The following is a 20,541-nucleotide window of genomic DNA, read 5'->3' as shown; positions in this document are numbered from 1 at the left end:
ACAGCCTAATAGGACTCCTGCAGTGTGACCTTTCTTTCCTGTCACCATTGGCTCAGAAACCCATCAGCGTTAACTACTGCCTGACATAACTTTGGCGCAACGCCAAGGAAGGGAGAGAGGAACGAGGGAACGAGGAACGGTGTCCTACTGCTGATTGAATACCAGGAGAAGACAGTGGCTTCTCTGGACGTTCAGGGTCATCCCCAGGTTCAAATTCATGGCATGGAAACAGAACAGTCCAATTGTGATGGCCTGGGATTCGGACTCGGATGCTGAACCTGAGGGATCCCAGCCTGCACAGGATTCCCCGCCTCCAGAACCAGCTGAGCCGGGGCTGGGGCTTGAGCCTGAAGGGTACTCACCGGTGCTGGATCCTCAGGTGCAGGCATCAGCTGAGTCTGCTCTGGCTCCTGAGGTGATGGAGGACCCATTGCCTGCAGGTGTTCCGCTCTCAGCCCCGTCAGAGGAAGCTGAGGTTGCCTCTGGGTCCGGTAACCCTCCAGCCTCTCCTGAGCTGCAGAGGCTCAGGGCAGAGAGGTGGAGGGAACTAAGTTCCCGCAGGAGGAGTGCTCGCCTCCAGGCCAGGAGAGGTGAGTCACCAGAGGATCGGGGCTGCCCTATGCCTCGGGGCAGATAAAAGCCGGCCGGCCCCAGTCCCAAGTTGCGGGAGCAACATTGTTGGTTGCTAGTTCTTGCCTGAACCCTGTCCTGCTTTCCTGCCTGAGCTCCTGACCCACCCTGGCTCCCTGCTTGCAAGCCTGTTCCTGACTTCACCCGACTCCCTGCCCTGCACCCAGCTCCCGCTACTACATACTGCCTCCATGTTGCACCTTTGACCATAGATCAGATTTGGACCTCGCCTCTTGGGTAACCTATGGGACCAGCACACCAATAATGATGATGATGGTGATGATCTCTCAGTTTCTCGGTTTCCTATTTCTCTTTATTTCCACATCAGTGTCAAGTGGCAGAGGAACAACCCCCATAGCAGGTTACCAGGAATGGATAAGACAAGGAAAAGTCCTTACCATCTGCTTTTTATTCGATATTTACAGAGAGAGGCTTGGGAATGCAGTGTCTTGGAATAATGGCATTGTCCTGAGTAAATCTCCACACATACCCTTCTCTCCCACTTCCTCATCCATCAACAGCACAAGCCCTCTACAGTTGTGCTGTTGGGCTTACAGTGGTCCCTCGGGTTAAGTACTTAATTCGTTCCGGAGGTCCGTTCTTAACCTGAAACTGTTCTTAACCTGAAGCACCACTTTAGCTAATGGGGCCTCCTGCTGCGACCGCGCCACCGGAGGACAATTTCTGTTCTCATCCTGAAGCAAAGTTCTTGACCTGAGGTAATATTTCTGGGTTAGCGGAGTCTGTAACCTGAAGCATATGTAACCTATAACCCGAGGTACCACTGTACTGCCATTTGTCTCTGAGCTCTTTGCTCTCCTACTTTTAAGGATTGCCGGATTCTGGGAGGTGGTGGTTCTGCAATGCTTTCTAGTGACAACGTGTCAGCCAGCTGCTCCAGCTCTGCCTCCTCTTCCTCCTCCTCTGTGCCCATTATTTCCCAACTTTCCCCCTCATCTTCCTCTGAGCTATGGTCTCCCTCATACCCCTGTTGTATTTCAGAACTGTCTTCTTCTTCTCTGGAAGGGTAGGCTGGGGAGGCGGTCTCCACCGTTCCTCCTCTGCCCAGTCCCTGACAATCAACTTCCACTTTTTAAAAAATATAAATAAAACAAGTCCTCACGAAAATTCGCCAGCATTTTAGTGCTCATTTCTCTCAATATATATGTCTGTATGCAATTTTCCCTATTATGGTGCCTCTTTGTTTCTTGGGTTCAGACATTATTTCGGAATGTGTGTATTAGGTGAGACTGCCTTTAAATGTGAACGGAATCAAATTCCCCCTCCCCCATCCCTATTCAAGTGTTAATTAGTTACACCTCCACAATGCCATTTAAATAATCAAAATCACTAGTTAGAATACATACGCAGAAGAGACCAGATGATATTCATTTGATAATTATTCTTTTATTTACAAAGCATTATTTTAAAAAAGAGAATAACAAAGGGAGTTAAGGGCATGGCAAGGGGTGCAGCATGAAAGACAGGAACTGGAGGGGGGTTAAAATAAAATAACATTTTCTCTTTTTTTACAAAAAATCTCAAAGCTTTTCTCTTAAGAATTCTAGGTGCCGAAATTCCAGCAGATCAGAAAAAGACTATTTACCGTATGTATGTGACTGCTGCTGCTCGGATGTTCTTAGCCCAGAAATGGAAAGAAGTCCCAGAGAAGAATGGCAGATTAAGTTGATGGACCTATGCCAAATCATCAAAAATGACCGGAAGAATCAGAAACCAGGAAGACCAAAATTTTGATAAGGAATGGGGAAAATATATAATTTACCTTAAAAACCATTGTAAAATTATTAGTAGGATTGGCATAACACTTGTAGTTTAATGCTGAATTTTGGGTATAATGGAGATTTTAAAAAATTGGGATTAATAGACAAGATGCAGGAGGAAAAGGTTAATATAAGGACCCACAAAGGGGAGGAGGGGAATCCAGGAGATTCTTCAGAATTCTCTTATGTTGATTGTTTGTAAATTGTTAAAATTTAGAAAACTATTTTTTTTAAAAAAAAAGAATAAAAAGAAAGACTGGAGTGGGTGGTAGATACTTGGTCAGAAGGAGACAATGAGATTGTTGGTGAGCAGAATGAAAGTGAGAGGTTCTTTGGGATATGAAATAAAAGATACAGTGGTACCTTGGTTCTCAAACGCCTTGGTACTAACACAGATTGGAATTGAAACACTGCAAACCCGGAAGTAAGTGTTCCGGTTTGCGAACCTTTTTCGGAAGCCGAACGTGCTCTGTTTTGAGTGGTACACATCCGTTTTGAGTGCCACACTTCCATTTTGAGTATTACGCTGTCTGTTTTTGCTATTTATTTTGCATTTTTGTATCTGCGGCTCTTTTTTTGTGACTGTGTGGAACCCTATTCAGCTATTGATTGATTGATTGATTGATTGTGTGACTGCACTACATTGTTTATTGCTTTCATTTTATGGATCAATGGTCTCGTTAGAGAGTAAAATTCATGTTAAATTGCTGTTTTAGGGGGTTGTTTTTAAACATCTGGAACGGATTAATCCATTTTGCATTACTTTCTATGGGAAGGGGTGCCTTGGTTTTGGAATGCTTTGGTTTTGGAATGGACTTCCAGAACGGATTAAGTTTGAGAACCAAGGTACCACTGTATATACTTCCTGACTCCAGTACTGAAGTGCGGAACTAGGGTTGACATAAAGCAAGTAATTAAAACACTTCCCTCCCATTTGGGGAAGACTCTATAGAGAAGCAGAAGACTTGCCAGTTTTGGAGCAAGGAGGATGGGTCCAATGTGGATTCATGATGTCCTCCCATGCTCACATGCTCATGGTATAAACAGGAAGACTCTTTGGCGTACCAGCAGTTTTCCCTGTACTTATTCTGATGTGACTTTTGGACATCATCGTATAGTTATATATACCGTATTTTTCACTCTATAAGATGCACCAGACCACAAGACGCACCTAGTTTTTGGAGGAGGAAAACAAGAAAAAAAATATTCTGAATATCAGAAGCCAGAACAGCAAGAGGGATCGCTGTGCAGTGAAAGCAGCAATCCCTCTTGCTGTTCTGGCTTCTGGGATAGCTGCGCAGCCTGCATTCGCCCCATAAGACGCACACACATTTCCCCTTACTTTTTAGGAGGGGAAAAGTGAGTCTTATAGAGCAAAAAATACGGTAATTGGCTGGGTGAGGATAGGCATTGTCTCTCTGCCTCATTGGCCAGGATTGCTTCTAGAAGGAGTCAGGGTTTGGTTTTGTTAAACAGTGCGAGTTAGAGAAAGTAAAAACGAAACAACAACAACAACAAAACACAGCCACAACCGGGGGCACATGAAAAAGGTATGGAAGGCTACATGCTTTTGTTTGAAGGGATCCGTAAACAAACCCCTGTGTTGCAATACAGACAAGCCGAACAATATAACACAACTTCTCATATTAATTCTTACAAGTCTGGCTGATGAAGAATTGATCAAGATTGGCTGATGAAGCATTGAACGAAACAGATTGGTTATCCGGAAACTCTGTTCCGGCGATATTTGGTGACTGATTATGTATATATCAAACTTTTCAATTATTCTACCGCGACTGGTGAAGAAGATTTAGAGACTTCGGTTGTAATTTCTGATCATTTGTATTAGTCTATAAATAGTGTTTAGTGCCATTGTTATTGGCCATTGTGTTGTGTTATATTGTTCAGTTTGTTTGAGGGGAAGCATTCAAACAGGTAAACAACACCCCTGAAGTGGTACAGTCTAGGAAAAGCTGTACCAGCTGATTCTGCGGACTGTATATAACCCGACCCTAAGCATAATGCTATTTTTGTTATTGAAGAATTTGTGGGGAGATTTTGCAAAGAAGATGGGTACTTGAGAGTTCATGCTGTGAAGTGATGTGGCTACATCCTAAGGAACTCAAGGACCAAACAGCCTTTGCAGCGTCAATTTAGTATTCTTTTGTTGATTCTCTCTTTGTTGTGATCCAATCTGGAAGTAACAAATTGCATTCCTGTTTATTAGACATTTATTTTCACTCTCGTTACTTGGTAGAAATCCACACCGTTTCGTCCCTTTCCGTGGCAGTTTTCCTTTCTTTTTCCCTGTTACATTGGTACAATTTTCTCATAGACCCCAGGAGTAAAATAGCTGCTTTTCCGTATCTGTAAAATAAGAAAAATAATCTGGCACTGCAAGAAAACTGTGTTCCATCCTACCATATATGCTCCCACATCTTGAGATTGATATAACCTACCTCCAGGTGTATATTCTCGACCTCTCTAATTTCTGTTGATCTTAACAAATGAGGTCCCTGATAATTGCTTTTGACAGAATATTTCACAATCTGTAAGCTTTTTCATTCTTCCATAATCTCGAATCCAGGAAGACAACAAAGATCAAGTCTGAAGGTATTTGAACTGATGGCCTGTTTGCTGTTTTTGTAACCTCTGCCTGAGAAATTTAGATAAAGTGTTCCCGGTCTACTAAACACAATGCTGATGGTGAGATGCCTGGACCCAACATATTCTTTTATGCGTTTCACAATTTTACACTACCAACAGCATTCTTCTCTGTATTTCGGCACTATGGCTGAGGGGAAATGGCCCCTCCAAATTCTCTAAACTCTTTTCCGGGGGTGAAATTCGGGCAGAGTGCGGGGTTGCAGAATATTCCCCAAAGGGAGTAGGTGGGGTTTTCAAATAGGCTGGAGCTGGAGAAGGATTGAAGGTGGCTAAGAACTCGGTAATAAAAAAATAATTCCAGACAAACATAATCTCCAGATTAAAGTCCTATCAAAAAACAACATCCACAATATCCAGCAAAGATGTGCCAGGTAGGACTTTAGAAGGAAAAAACACAGGATGGGAAGTGCTTGGAAGACCCTAAGGAACATGAATACACTCTAATTCCGATAGGCAACACACCTCTGTGAAGAGTTAAACCACCCTGTTCAGCACATGCTGACTCTACTCATCGCATTGAGATTATTACAGTGTTCTGGTATTGTGGTGAGGAAGGCAAGGGCAGTGGTTGCTAGTTCTGAATCAGAAAGAAACTGCTGCCGTTCATTTCACATTGATGAACATCCTTTTTGACCTCAAGCCCAGAACAGCAGCTGATCTTGAAGAACTAAATAACCCTGCAAGGAATTTCGTTTCATCTTCTTGGTGTTTCTTCACCTTTCACGGCAAGAGTAATAATTTAACAGAGCTGAGTAGGACACAGTTTCTGGTCCACACATAAGGCCCCTGCCCTGTTTCTGGTGGATTGCATGCTGGGTGCTGTAATTCTTGCAAAAAAATAATAATAATTCTGGGCTTGGGTGACTTAATATGGATCAGTTATGCCTCTTGTGTCAAGAGTTCTTGCACATGTAAAAGTAAAGGTAAAGGGACCCCTGACCATTAGGTCCAGTCGTGGGCGACTCTGGTGTTGCGGCACTCATCTCGCTTTATTGGCCAAGGGAGCCGGCTTACAGTCATGTGGCCAGCATGACTAAGCCACTTCTGGCGAACCAGAGCAGCGCACGGAAAAGCCTTTTACCTTCCCGCCGGAGTGGTACCTATTTATCTACTTGCACTTTGAGGTGCTTTCGAACTGCTAGGTTGGCAGGAGCAGGGACCGAGCAACGGGAGCTCACCCCGTCGCAGGGATTCGAACCGCCGACCTTCTGATCGGCAAGTCCTAGGCTCTGTGGTTTAACCCACAGCGCCACCCGCATCCTCTTGCACATGTACTCTTGCTTAAAAACGAAGCATGTTGGTGGAGCAAATTAAAATACGTTGGTGAGGACACCCCATCCTTGGTCTAATAATTCTAGATCAGGCATGGCCAAACTTGGCCCTCCAGCTGTTTGGGGACTACAATTCCCATCATCCCTGACCACTGGTCCTGTTAGCTAGGGATGATGGGAGTTGTAGTCCCAAAACATCTGGAGGGCCGAAATATTGGGAAATTTTGGAACAAGAAGGAGACAAATTGAAATTGCAGAGTTTTGAGAAATTAAAAGACAAAGTGCGAGACTGGCTTCATTATTATCAGATAATGGAGGCATACAATTTGGACAAGAAAATTGGCTTCCGGGTGGAAAAATCAAAATTGGAAACAGAACTGTTAGAACCCAAAACTAAGATTCTGTCAAAGATGTATAACTTGCTGTTGAAATGGAATACTCGGGATGAAACAGTGAAATCTGCTATGATTAAATGGGCACAAGATGTTGGACATAACATTATGTTTGCTGACTGGGAACAGTTGTGGACCACAGGCATGAAATTTACGGCATGTAATGCCCTAAGAGAGAATATTATGAAAATGATATACAGGTGGTACATGACACCAGTCAAGCTTGCAAAAATCTATCATTTGCCCGATAATAAATGCTGGAAATGTAAGGAAAACGAAGGTACATTCTTTCACCTTTGGTGGACGGGCCCAAAGATCAAGGCTTTCTGGGAGATGATTTATAATGAACTGAAAAAGGTATTTAAATATACCTTTCTAAAGAAACCAGAGGCCTTCCTGTTGGGCATAGTCGGCCAATTGGTGCCAAAGAAGGATAGGACTTTCTTTATGTATGCCACAACAGCAGCAAGAATACTTATTGCAAAGTATTGGAAGACACAAGATCTACCCACTTTGGAAGAATGGCAGATGAAGATGATGGACTATATGGAATTGGCGGAAATGACTGGCAGAATCCGAGACCAGGGAGAAGAGTCGGTGGAAGAAGATTGGAAAAAGTTTAAAGACTATTTACAGAAATACTGTAAAATTAATGAATGTTAGAATGATGTTGGATAGAAACTAAGTGGTTTTTAGCTGTAATGTTATAAGGGAATATGAAAAAATGGACTATTAATAGGTAAAAATCTAATGTTACAATACTTTAAAATTGATGATTAGGATAAACAAAGAGGGGAGGGATTTGCTGAACTAACAAACTGAATTGGAATACAGAAAAGGGAGGTGTGAGGAGGTCCGGGAAATAAGCAAATGAAAGATAAGTGACTGAAAAACTGAATTGTTTTTAACTATTTTTATTTTGTATTTTTCTTTTTTCTTTTTTCTTTTGTAATATTTTGAAAATCTTAATAAATATCTTTGGGGGGGGAAACCAAAACATCTGGAGGGCCAAGTTTGGCCATGCCTGTTCTAGATTCTGCTCAGCAACATAGCAATACAGACCAGACATTGCATTCAAGTCCTTCTTGGGATAGCAACTCAAGACTCTGGACGCAATTTCTAGCACACACACACACCAATTGATGTGAATGCATGGTTACATTCTCCAGGTTGACTCTTCAGGCCTGTCTGTTGACCAGAATGCAAGGGAACCAAACTGCCAAAAATATGATGGTCAGGATATTACAAATTCCCTTGGATTTATTCCTAAAAGCCCATGTACTATGTTATAGCTCATGTACTTACAGCCTTTCTCATAATGCAGGTTGTGATTAAAATGCTGTATACAAGCAATCCAGAAGCTACTGCTGTTGTGATCCAAAGATAGAGTTGCGGGTCTGGGCATGGATCTGTGTCTGAAATACATTTAATTTTTCAAATTATCATCTTCAGGAAGATAGAGCAAATGTTAACACACACACACACACACACACACACACACACACACTGTTTTCCAAGTACAGTCGTACCTTGGAAGTCGAATGGAATCCCTTCTGGAAGTCCGTTTGACTTCCAAAACATTCGGAAACCAAGGCACAGGCCAGAAAGCTCACTGCAAAATTCAGAGAAGTGAGAGTTTCAAAGGATGGCTGTACTTCAGTTCTCGTATTGTTTTGGAAAATATGAATTAGGTATAATAATAATAATAATAATAATAATAATAATAATAATTTATTTATACCCCGCCCATCTGGCTGGGCCTCCCCAGCCACTCTTGGCGGCTTCCATATAAACCAAAAATACACTAAAATATCACACGTTGAAAACTTCCCTGAACAGGGCTGCCTTAAGATGTCTTCTGAATGTCAGGTAGTTGTTTATCGCTTTGACATCTGCTGGAAGGGCGTTCCACAGGGCGGGCACCACTACCGAGAAGGCCCTCTGCCTGGTTCCTTGTAGCTTTGCTTCTCGCAATGAGGGAACCGCCAGAAGGCCCTCGGCGCTGGACCTCAGCATCCGGGCAGAACGCCATAACTCACTTAAGGCAAAGGGACCCCTGACCATTAGGTCCAGTCGTGACCGACTCTGGGGTTGCTGCGCTCATCTCGCTTTATTGGCCAAGGGAGCCGGTGTACAGCTTCCGGCCAGCATGACTAAGCCGCTTCTGGCGAACCAGAGCAGCGCATGGAAACGCTGTTTACCTTCCCGCCAGAGCGGTACCTATTTATCTACTTGCACTTTGACATGCTTTCGAACTGCTAGGTTGGCAGGAGCAGGGACCGAGTAACGGGAGCTCACCCCGTCGCGGGGATTCGAACCACCAACCTTCTGATCAGCAAGTCCTAGGCTCTGTGGTTTAACCCACAGCGCCAACTCACTTACTAGGAAGCAAATCTCAGTGTGACGGACTTCTGCACAAACATGTACATACTGTGAGAAGGCTGATTTGAGAGTTACAGGATTGAACTGATAGACCTCAAGGACACACATTCATTCTGAAAAACACTTGAAGGCACCCTGACATCAAATTGTGAGCTTTCTGAACTTACCAACCACATAGAGCTGGGTTCCCCTTCCCATGACTTGGATGTAGGGTGGCGGGAAAATCCGTTCCATCTTGCAGATATACAGACCAGCATCAGTCGGCTGCAGACCCCATAGAGTAACGTTTACACCATTGTGACCAGGGTGGACTTGGCACTTGATGCCATCCTTCACGATGAACGGCTCATACCCAGCAGTAAGCCATGAAGCACACATCCTGAGAGACTCGTTGCCAAGGTGTTTAAGTAAAGTTATTACGAGTCCCTCTGCATCTCCCGCATTCCTGTATTCACACGCAAAGTGGGCAGCCTCTTGCCTTTTGACCACCAGGAACGACGGTTGAGTTACTTCTATGACTGTAATGAAATATCAAACACAGCGTCGTGATAAATAAACATGCTCAAGAGAAATATGCTGTATCCATAGAAAAGGGAGTGGCAGGTATCTCAGATACTTATTTAATATCAGATATTTAATTTACCGCTTTTGAATTATGGTGCTGGAGGAGACTCTTGAGAGTCCCATGGACTGCAAGAAAATCAAACCTATCCGTTCTTAAGGAAATCAGCCCTGAGTGCTCACTGGAAGGACAGGTCGTGAAGCTGAGGCTCCAATACTTTGGCCACCTCATGAGAAGAGAAGACTCCCTGGGAAAGACCCTGATGTTGGGAAAGATGGAGGGCACAAGGAGAAGGGGACGACAGAGGACGAGATGACTGGATAGTGTTCTCGAAGCTACCAGCATGAGTTTGACCAAACTGCGGGAGGCAGTGGAAGACTGGAGTGCCTGGCCTGCTCTGGTCCAGGGGGTCACGAAGAGTCGGACACGACTAAACGACTAAACAACAACAAGGACTAATATGATATAAAAGTACAATAAAAACATAAAAAGAGCCTTGCTATATCAGGCCAATGGTCCTTCTAGCATCTTACTCTCATGGTGACTAACAAGATGCTGGTAGACAGGGGCAAAACTAGTCAAAGACCCAGTTTGACACACCCACCCATGAGAATTTGCTGGGCAGCCTCAATGGTACACCTCTGGAGGCTTCACCTGGGGCAAAACACCTGGCTAGCCTCCCCAACCCTCCCATAACTATGGCTCTGTCTGTAGGAGGTCCATATGTACATATATAGATGGTGGTCATGGTGGTGTTCATAAAATCATCATCATCATCATCATCATCATCATCATCATTTATACCCTGCCCATCTGGTTTTCCCAGGCACTCTGGGTGGCTTACAGCGCATAAAAAATGGTAAAACATTAGACGTTAAAAATTTCCCAATGCAGTAGTAACAACTACTGTAGTAAGAACAACAACAACCCTACTTTCTAATGTATTTTCCATGTCTCTTCTGGATAATTTTATATAGGAGGGATTTCTCAGCCTCGTCCTATATTATGAATAACTCACCTTTGCTGAAGCCAGCAGCTAAGCTGGGAAAGACAAGGGCGATAAAAAACGAAATCATCACACAGCCAGATGTTGGTTTCATGTAGACGTCCGATGCTTTCTTAGTCGAAGACAAGCTGGAAAGAAACCAGATTGATATTTAGAATGATCCTTTGTTCACGATAGAGGATTTCGGTGTGAACGGAACCCACGCAGTGTGTGAGAGAGAGAAAGAGAGAGGGAGGGAGGGAGGGAGGGAGGGAGGGAGGGAGGGAGGATATACCTGAAAAGGTAAGCAATGTTTTGGTTGTTTCAAGACAGGAAGCAGTGGAAATACGTGTGCAGTTAACCTCAAAGAGCAGTGAGCAAAGCAAATGTTCATCACCCAGAAAAATTAGTCAACATGAAACTTGTATTCAATATTAAAATGTACGGCAAGAGAGGAGATTGTCCCCTACAGCATCAATATGAGTTCATTTCCTTCCATTCTTTCTGCTATTTTCCATTTATATATATAATAGTATTGGGCAGCAGCCAATGTCACATGAATGGACTTCTGCTCGCGTGAGAGGACTTCCTCTTCTTCTTTCTCCACCCACTCTCCCCAAATCTTCTCCAGAGAATCTCCCCCACCCCCCAGAGAAAATTTTGAAGGGGGGGCTACAGGAGGTGAGAGAAGAAGGGATGAAATCCTATCACAGCCATGGAAGTCTGCCAGAAGTCCAGCAATCCCTCAGCAAATTCAAAATATAACAAGTGAGAAAATAAAATAACGTCATGGTTTTGTTTTAACTAATAATTTACCATATTTTTTGCTCTATAAGACTCACTTTTTCCCTCCTAAAAAGTAAGGGGAAATGTGTGTGCGTCTTATGGAGCAAATGCAGGCTGCGCAGCTATCCCAGAAGCCAGAACAGCAAGAGGGATTGCTGCTTTCACTGCGCAGCGATCCCTCTTGTTGTTCTGGCTTCTGAGTTTCAGAATTTTTTTTTTCTTGTTTTCCTCCTCCAAAAACTAGGTGCGTCTTGTGGTCTGGTGCATCTTATAGAGCGAAAACTACGGTATGTAGAGAAATCCACCTCCTCAGCAAAACTTCCAGTGACACATGATTGATCTTCTGAGATATATAGAGCGAAAAATACGGTAATTGGAGGCAAACACTGCCCACCTCCCTGTTGCTGTAGCCACATTGTCTTTATATTTCCCCATACTCTTGCATTTTCTGTGCATAACTGTAGTGCCAATGGGCTCCATGAGAAACTTAGGCATCAAGACCCCAACATCATTTTGAACAGCACAGCCTTAGGGGAATGTGGTATCGACAGCCTTCCTGCTGATGCTACTTAGTTCACGAGAGAAATTTGAGAACCAGGAGGTGAACCATTTAGGCTGGAATTTTCAATTTGTTCAGCGTTACTTCACGAATTGAAGGGATGCAGGTGGCACTGTGGTCTAAACCACAGAGCCTTGGGCTTGCCGATCAGAAGGTCAGCGGTTCGAATCCCTGCGATGGAGTGAGCTCCCGTTGCTCAGTCCCAGCTCCTGCCAACCTAGCGGTTCGAAAGCACGTCAAAGTGCATTTCCATACGCTGTTCTGGTTTGCCACATGATCCGGCCACTTGACCCGGAATAACTGTCTGCGGACAAACGCCAGCTCCCTCAGCCAGTAAAGCGAGATGAGCGCCACAACCCCAGAGTCGTCCACGACTGGACTTAACAGTCAGGGGACCCTTTACCTTTACTTCACGAATTGCATAGCATGTCTATGGCATGCACAGGGTCTGTGATATCCCATTTGAGACTTCTGTAGGTGTCTACTTCACCACTAGAATATACCTCTGAAGTTGCTTCAAAACATGAATGTAGTTATAAAAAAATAATACTAAGATTGCATACATACATAACATCCACATTTCTCGGCACATGCCTGCACATGTATGTGTACCTACAGTATGTATAATCACTCATTAGCTTACACTCATAGAATCATAGAATCATAGAGTTGGAAGAGACCACAAGGGCCATCGAGTCCAACCCCCTGCCAAGCAGGAAACACCATCAGAGCACTCCTGACATATGGTTGTCAAGCCTCTGCTTAAAGACCTCCAAAGAAGGAGACTCCACCACACTCCTTGGCAGCAAATTCCACTGTCGAACAGCTCTTACTGTCAGGAAGTTCTTCCTAATGTTTAGGTGGAATCTTCTTTCTTGTAGTTTGGATCCATTGCTCCGTGTCCGCTTCTCTGGAGCAGCAGAAAACAACCTTTCTCTCTCCTCTATGTGACATCCTTTTATATATTTGAACATGGCTATCATATCACCCCTTAACCTCCTCTTCTCCAGGCTAAACATGCCCAGCTCCCTTAGCCGTTCCTCATAAGGCATCGTTGCCAGGCCTTTGACCATTTTGGTTGCCCTCCTCTGGACACGTTCCAGTTTGTCAGTGTCCTTCTTGAAGTGTGGTGCCCAGAACTGGACACGGTACTCCAGGTGAGGTCTGACCAGAGCAGAATACAGTGGCACTATTACTTCCCTTGATCTAGATGCTATACTCCTATTGATGAGGCCCAGAATTGCACTCAATATATGAATGCAAGGCATTTATATGCCATTTCCAGTACTATATGCATTTCCACCTAACTCTAGTATACATCTTTTCGTACACATTACTTGGCTGCAGAACTGCACCGTAAAAGCCATAGAAGTGCAAATTTGAAAGGATGGATGGCTTCCGATTCACACATTGTTTGGGTTCAGATTATGGAGGTTTACCTTTAAGTATGAAATGCATTGCATCTCTTCCCCAGCCCAACTCAAAAGGCAGATTATCCATTCCTTGCCTCTCTAGGCTGTCTAAACTTGGGCACTACGAAAGTTTTACCTGCTCTTCTTCAAAGCCAGGAGACAGGGGGAATTTCCCCTCACTGGTAAGGTAAAGGTAAAAGGACCCGTGACCATTAGGTCCAGTCGTGGCCGACTCTGGGGTTGCGGCACTCATCTTGCTTTATTGGCCAAGGGAGCCGATGTACAGCTTCCAGGTCATGTGGCCAGCATGAGTAAGCCGCTTCTGGTGAACCAGAGCAGCTCATGGGAACGCTGTTTACCTTCCAGCCGGAGTGGTACCTATTTATCTACTTGCATTTTGACGTGCTTTCGAACTGCTAGGTTGGCAGGAGCAGGGACCGAGCAATGGGAGCTCACCCCATCACGGGGATTCGAACCGCCCACCTTCTGATCGGCCAGTCCTAGGCTCTGTGGTTTAACCCACAGCGCCACCCGCATCCCTTCCCTCACTGGTGGTCAAGCTTAAACAGTCACAAAGCTTTGGGAGGGGAAAGCTGGTCCTTCCTCCTCTTAAGGCAGCCCTCTAGGTGTTTTAGGACTACAATTCCCATCATCCCTGACCCCTGGTTTTGTTAGCTAGGGATGATGGGAGTTGTAGTTCCAAAACATCTGAAGGGCCAAGTTTGCCTATGCCTTTCTTAAGGGTAGTAGCTGCTGTTCCTCTCTGCCAACACACCACTTGCCTGGCTGCCAGTTTCAGTAATGGGATTTTGCTTACCTGCAAAGCTGGAGCAACAGGGATGCTTCACCTGCTCTCTGCCTCTTCTTCAAATCACACACCTGGTGACAGAAAAGGACAGAGATGATTTCAACAGCTGCAAAGATGGCTCACCTTGAGATACCAGCAGAGCAAATGGTGGTCATGATTCCATAGCAGGATGTAGAATGGACAGTTCTTCTGAATACCCCCAGGCTCTCTCCGATATGTAAAAACCTACCTTTTGCTTGAAAGTAGCCCTGTTTCACTTTGAAGCTGATTGTCACGGGGTCATCTTGGTTTGCGACTAAAAATAATGTCGGGCAGGAAGTCTGCTTGATGGCCTGAGTAATTATGGTAATCAGATTTCCACCAACATCTTTCCTCCCTGCTTACTTCACTGTGTTTCATTTGCATATTAATTAGCTGACTGTTGACTCAAAAACATCAAACATGTGGCATTTCTGCTGCTGCTCCAGTTCTGTTCTTTCTGATGTTCTTCAGAGATGGCTTTCAATTTATTGACATCCCTGCAAGCTGTTTGGTTCACTGGTGAGAATGATGAACGTAACCTGAATCTCACGTGCGAGACTTTCTCATCTTGTAGAAAAATGGCTTTTCTTAATTTAAATTGAAAAGTTGCTCGTAGATCCACACACGAACCTACTTAAGTCAAATCATGGATCCATGTGGCCCAGTGTTGCGTATACTCTGGCTGGCAAGAGCTTTCAGTTAGAGATCTTTTCCAGGGCTGGCCCTACCATTAGACAGGATGGGGCAAGTGCAATAGGCAGTAGATGCGACAGGGGGGCAGGGAGCCGCAGCAAAGGGTTGGAGGGCAAGCTGCCCTCACATGTGGTAAATGATGCTGTCCCATTGCCCGCAGGGTTGAAGTAAGATTCAGCTGCCAGTCTGGTCAGCCTCTCCACATGAGGTGGGAGAAAGCTGCCATATTGTCCTGTTTCAGGCAGCAAATGCCTTGACCTGACCCCTGGTTGTCTCTTGAGCTTGGACAGTCCATTCTAAAGACTAACTAGTTCCGGTTCAAGTACAGCATGTAGAAGCAGGAACTAATTCCAGTTCTATTTGCAGTCAGTTCACAATTCATTTCGATCCTCGGCAATGAATATTTCAGCACTCAGAGTGTTAGCAGCTGCTTTGCTGAAGTACACAATATACTTAAGAAGACTAAGAAAACATTAAACATACGTGCAATGAAATGCAAACTGTTTAATTTATTTAAGCTTTTTATTGAGCTTAAATTATTATTATTATTATTATTATTATTATTATTATTATTACCCCACCCATCTGGCAGGGCTGCCTTCAGATGTCTTCTAAAAGTTTGGTAGTTATTTTTCTCTTTGACATCTAATGGGAGGGCATTCCACAGGTTGGGTGCCACTACCGAGGAGGCCCTCTGCCTGGTTCCCTGTAACTTGGCTTCTCGCAGCGAGGGAACCGCCAGAAGGCCCTCGGCGCTGGACCTCAGTCTCTGGGCAGAAAGATGGAGGTGGAGACGCTCTTTCAGGTATACTGGACCGAGGCTGTTTAGGGCTTTAAAGGTCAGCACCAACACTTTGAATTGTGCTCAGAAATGTACTGCGAGCCAATGTAGGTCTTTGAAGACCGGTGTTATGTGGTCTCGGCGGCCGCTCCCAGTCACCAGTCTAGCTGCCACATTCTGGATTAGTTGTAGTTTCCGGGTCACCTTCAAAGGTAGCCCCACATAGAGTGCATTGCAGTAGTCCAAGCGAGAGATAACTAGAGCATGCAAAAGGCCCAAAGAGTCGACAGAGTAACAACAACAACAACAACAACAACAACAACAACAACAACAACAGTAGGAAGAGGAACTTGAAGGCGAAACAAAAATGGTTCCAGGTTCTGTCATAAAATGAACTTAATACACATTTAGAAATTATGGGAACTACTTTCGGGTGTAGTTCTGGGATTTTTGAACTTTGCTAAACCAAACTACTTCATTCTAAGCACCGGCCTTGTCAAATCCTATGATAGGGGGCATGGTTTTCATGAACAAAGTCCCAGGTTTAGGTCAAAACATCTTTATCACACACACACACACACACACACACACACACACAAATGACAGAGATGCTTTGACTTAAACTGGGGACTTTGTGCATTAAAACCATGCACCCTATCACTATTCTTATGGTCCCTTGGTTCCCATGCAATATCTTGGACAGCTCCACCTAGGAATAGGAAAGCCTCCTTATCCCTTATAAGTTAACAGGATATTCAAATGTATCACTTACAATATAAGTGATACATTCCTTCAGTCCGGACACTGAGGTCCAGCGCTGAGGGCCTTCTGGCAGTTCCCTAACTGCAAGAGGTGAGGTTACAGGGAACCAGGCAGAAGGCCTTCTTGGTGGTGGCACCTGCCCTGTGGAACGCCCTCCTATCAGATGTCAAGGACAACTCTCTGACTTTTAGAAGACATCTGAAGGCAACCCTGTATCAGGAAATTTTTAATGTCTAATGTTTTATAATTTTTAATGTGCTGTAAGCCGCCCGAGTAGCTGGGGGAACCCAGCCAGATGGGTGGGGTATAAATAATAAAATTATTATTATTATACCACCCAAGATGTTTTGCTGCCTGAAGTGAAGGAGAAGATGCCCCACCCCCTACATTCTGCTTACAGAAGCAGCTAACCAGAATGGCAGTCAAATCTTCAGCACTGTTGAAGGAAACTCCATTCCATCTCAGAGCAGCTCCTTGTTAGCTAGGGCCACATTCACACCATATATTTAAAGCACTATGTTGCCACTTTAAACAGCATGGGTTCCCACAAATAATTATGGGAACTGTAGTTGGGTCCTGAGGGACGCAGGTGGCGCTGTGGGTTAAACCACAGAGCCTAGGACTTGCCGATCAGAAGGTCAGCGGTTCAAATCCCCGTGACGGGTGAGCTCCCATTGCTCAGTCCCAGCTCCTGCCAACCTAGCAGTTCGAAAGCACATCAAAGTGCAAGTAGATAAATAGGTACCGCTCCAGCGGGAAGGTAAATGGCATTTCCGTGTGCTGCTGTGGTTCGCCAGAAGCGGCTTAGTCATGCTGGCCACATGACCCAGAAGCTGTACGCCGGCTCCCTTGGCCAATAAAGCGAGATGAACGCCGCAACCCCAGAGTCGGTCACGACTGGATCTAATGGTCAGGGGTCCCTTTACCTTTACCTAGTTGGGTCCTGAGAGTTGCTAGGAAACGATGATGATCTATCCCTGCTTACAGGGAACTCTGGAAATTGTAGCTCTGAAAGGGAAATAGGGGTCTCCTGACAACTCTCAGCTCCCTTAACAAATTCCAGCTCCCATAATTCTTTGGAAGAAGCTGTGATGGTTTAAAGTGACATCTTAGTGCTTTTAGTGCACCCTTTCCTGTCTCTCTTTCAATCCCCACCTCTCAAAATCTACCTGAGTCCTAATGGTAGGGCTGTCCCTGTGGTTGACAGATATGGCTGGCAATTGTTTCATGCTGCTCACCTATGCTGAAGGTCAACTCAGTGGGAAATGGCTCAATATTTGCTTTTTTAACCACTGTAGATTTCAGTTCTTTACCGTTGCTCTGCTTCTAACATAAACCACAAACGAATGCTTTTGCGTTCTGCCATCGATCATCAATATTTCCGACTTTATTTTTACCTTAGTTTCGCTTTCATTGCGATCTCTGTCACTGATAATCACCATTGTGTCATTTTCTTCACAAATAGCCACTCCTAAATATAGAGGGCACACTTTTTCCCCCCATGTCATACCGAAACTGTTAAAGGTGTGCATATCACGTGTGTTCCTGATATTGCCGCCACACAGATTATCTCTCAATTGTTCTGTCAGCACAAATAACGATAAACCAGCCGTTTTAATCTGCATTGAGGCAGGATATGGAGGTCAAACCTTGAGGAGGCTCTTAACCTTCAGCCAAGATGGCTATGGTAGCCAACATGGGGAGTCTTTGGCTCTCCAGACATTGCCGGACTCCAACTCCCATCAGCCCCAACAAGCATGGCCAATCACCAGGGGTGGTGGGAGTTGTAGTTCAGTAACATCTGGAGAGCAAAAAGGTCCTGACACCTGTCATATACCAACAGCAAACTCAGTTATCCAAGTGCCATTCCATATACTGCCAAAATGGGAACAAGAGGGAGGTTCTGGCTGTCTTGGCAGACCACTGAGACTTGTAGAAATAATAATAATAGTAATAGTAATAGTAATAATAATAATAATAATAATAATAATAATAGAATCCTAAGGGATGGGGAGGCCAAACCAGCAATACGATAACAGAGCATGCAGGGGATGGGACAGGGAATGGAATGGAATATCCCGGAAAATACTCTGAGGTCACAAGCAACTAAGGTCCCTATTCTAGCACCATGTGATTTTATGGAAACAGTGGTGGAGATTCAGTAGCAAGGCTTCAAGCAACATTTGGGAGCTTCTGAGCATAGCTGTCAACTTTCAGATTTGAAAATAAGGGACCAGCAGCCTCGAAAATAAGGGACCAGTAGCCAAAATAAGGGATTTTAGTCAACCAGCTGAAATACGAAGTTAAAAGCGACCAGATAATTTTGGAGAGCAGCGCCGGTTTTTAGCCCTTCGTTTCCAGAGGTTGCTGCTCAAGACACCAGCCGATGAAACACTGCAATTAAATAACTACAAGCAGCAACCACTTTTCGCGCAAAACGAAGTCCAAGCTACGAAGATGCTGCTGCAGTTCTGTATCTTTTCTCTCGTGCTCCATCTGCAGCTCTCAATTCCATCAGGTGGGGTGGGAGGAAGGAGGGGAAATAGCGCCCAAAGTAAACCCGCAGATCAGACCATCTATGCTAGTCTACCACTACAAATCTATGGGAGAAGTGCTTGCGGTCCTTCCCTTGTAGCCCTTGGAACACCTGCCCACGCCTACGCCTACGCCGCCTTCTCTTCCTCCTCTTTCTGAACTGCTTTCTCTATGGTTGCCCTCGCTCTCCTCTCAAGGCTCCTCAGCAATTCATAGGCCACGCCAGGCTGCCCATCTCATCCGGGTCCTTCGGCGGCGCAGCCGCAGTACGGCCTAGCGGGAGTGGCGGCGACAGGCAGAGGGGAGGCCCCAGGCAGAGACACTCTGTTCGGCAGCTGCGAGGAGGATGGTGGCAGAAGGGCCCAAGGCTCCCGCCAGTCCCGGTGGGGAGGGGATCCCAGGGGCTGAGGCTGGTGAGAGGAGGCCAGAGGGGGGTGGGCCAGGCAGCCAAGAAACACAGTTGGAGCCTCCCTCCTCCCTGGCCGGCAGGGAGGGAGGGAGGGAGGGAGAGGAGCTGCTTCCTTTGAAACCCGGGAAATTTAAGGGACATCCATCAATAAGGGACAGCAGCAGGACATGGCGCTGGAATAAGGCACTGTCCCTCCAAATAAGGGACGCTTGGCAGCTATGCTTCTGAGTCGCAATGTGTATTAGGATGCCCTGTCAAATTTGAGCCAAGAATTGAAGTTCATTTTGGCTCATGCAGCTGTGTTGCAGAAAACCTTCCGTGGTAGAGTTAGTTGCCTTAAACTTTGCCCATGTTAAGTGAAGTGAGCGTGTGGGGCAGACTGCTGCTGTTGACCTAGACAGCATTGCCACTGTTTAGGGATGGCAGGAGCTGCGGTTTAACAGCATCGAGAGACTCCATATCCCTAATACAGAATATATATATATTTTATAATAATTTTTATTAAGTTTTCCATTTTAAAATCCAATCGCATCACATTAATTATTCCAAATTATACCAATACATATTATAAAGTCCAAATATTTTGCCAAATTATAATTTTTTTGTTGGGGGTTCCCATACTTCGAGTTCAGTAGGGTCCAATCATCTCATATTTCTGCTGCTTTTAGTGTTCACCAGTCCCATCTTTCAATCTTCTTGTTATTTCCTTCTTCTTCTTAATAGCCTCTGAGTTATTTCCACAGGCGAGTTAAAGTAAACAATATTATGCTTCTGTGTGAACTTTGTATGACTCTCCCTTTTTTTGAAGCTGGTAAGTCTTTTGTTTGCAATAAATCCTCACGCGTTGTTATTTAAGCCGAGTCCATCCAAAAGTCCTCCTCGGGTGGCAGACGCCATCTTTTTCAGTTCCGATGAAATAGAATCTAGGCGTTTGCTCATTAATTTTTCCAGACAAGTTGCACACATCAACCTTTCCAGGGAAGATTTGCCAAGTCGAACTTAAAATACAAACATGATAACAAAGTAGTGGCTCGCCTCCCCCTATGGCTATTAATCTCTGCAACATAGTCTGTCTCATAATGGCGGATCCCGATTAAATACTGCG

General features: G+C 44.8%; 1 protein-coding gene across 2 annotated transcripts in view; it reads right to left on the bottom strand.

Moving 5' to 3' along the window:
- Positions 1–3,540: 3,540 nt before the first annotated feature.
- Positions 3,541–20,541, bottom strand: part of LOC308483930 (uncharacterized protein) — a 67,623-nt gene continuing 50,622 nt past the window's right edge. For both annotated transcript variants that reach the window (XM_081018267.1, XM_081018268.1), the window contains exons 4-8: positions 14,245–14,306; positions 10,704–10,819; positions 9,291–9,641; positions 8,047–8,156; positions 3,541–4,778 (exon numbers count right to left, since the gene is read on the bottom strand). In XM_081018267.1, the coding sequence (XP_080874393.1) occupies positions 4,722–4,778; positions 8,047–8,156; positions 9,291–9,641; positions 10,704–10,819; positions 14,245–14,306 (696 nt within the window). In that variant the 3' untranslated portion in view covers positions 3,541–4,721. The remainder of the gene's footprint in view (positions 4,779–8,046; positions 8,157–9,290; positions 9,642–10,703; positions 10,820–14,244; positions 14,307–20,541) is intronic.

Source organism: Podarcis pityusensis, assembly GCF_964106645.2.
Source record: "Podarcis pityusensis genome assembly, chromosome: 1".
In the NCBI taxonomy this organism is placed as follows: Eukaryota; Metazoa; Chordata; class Lepidosauria; order Squamata; family Lacertidae; genus Podarcis; species Podarcis pityusensis.
The sequence above is the reverse complement of the archived record's forward strand: the minus strand, read 5'-3'. Positions and strand labels throughout refer to the sequence as shown.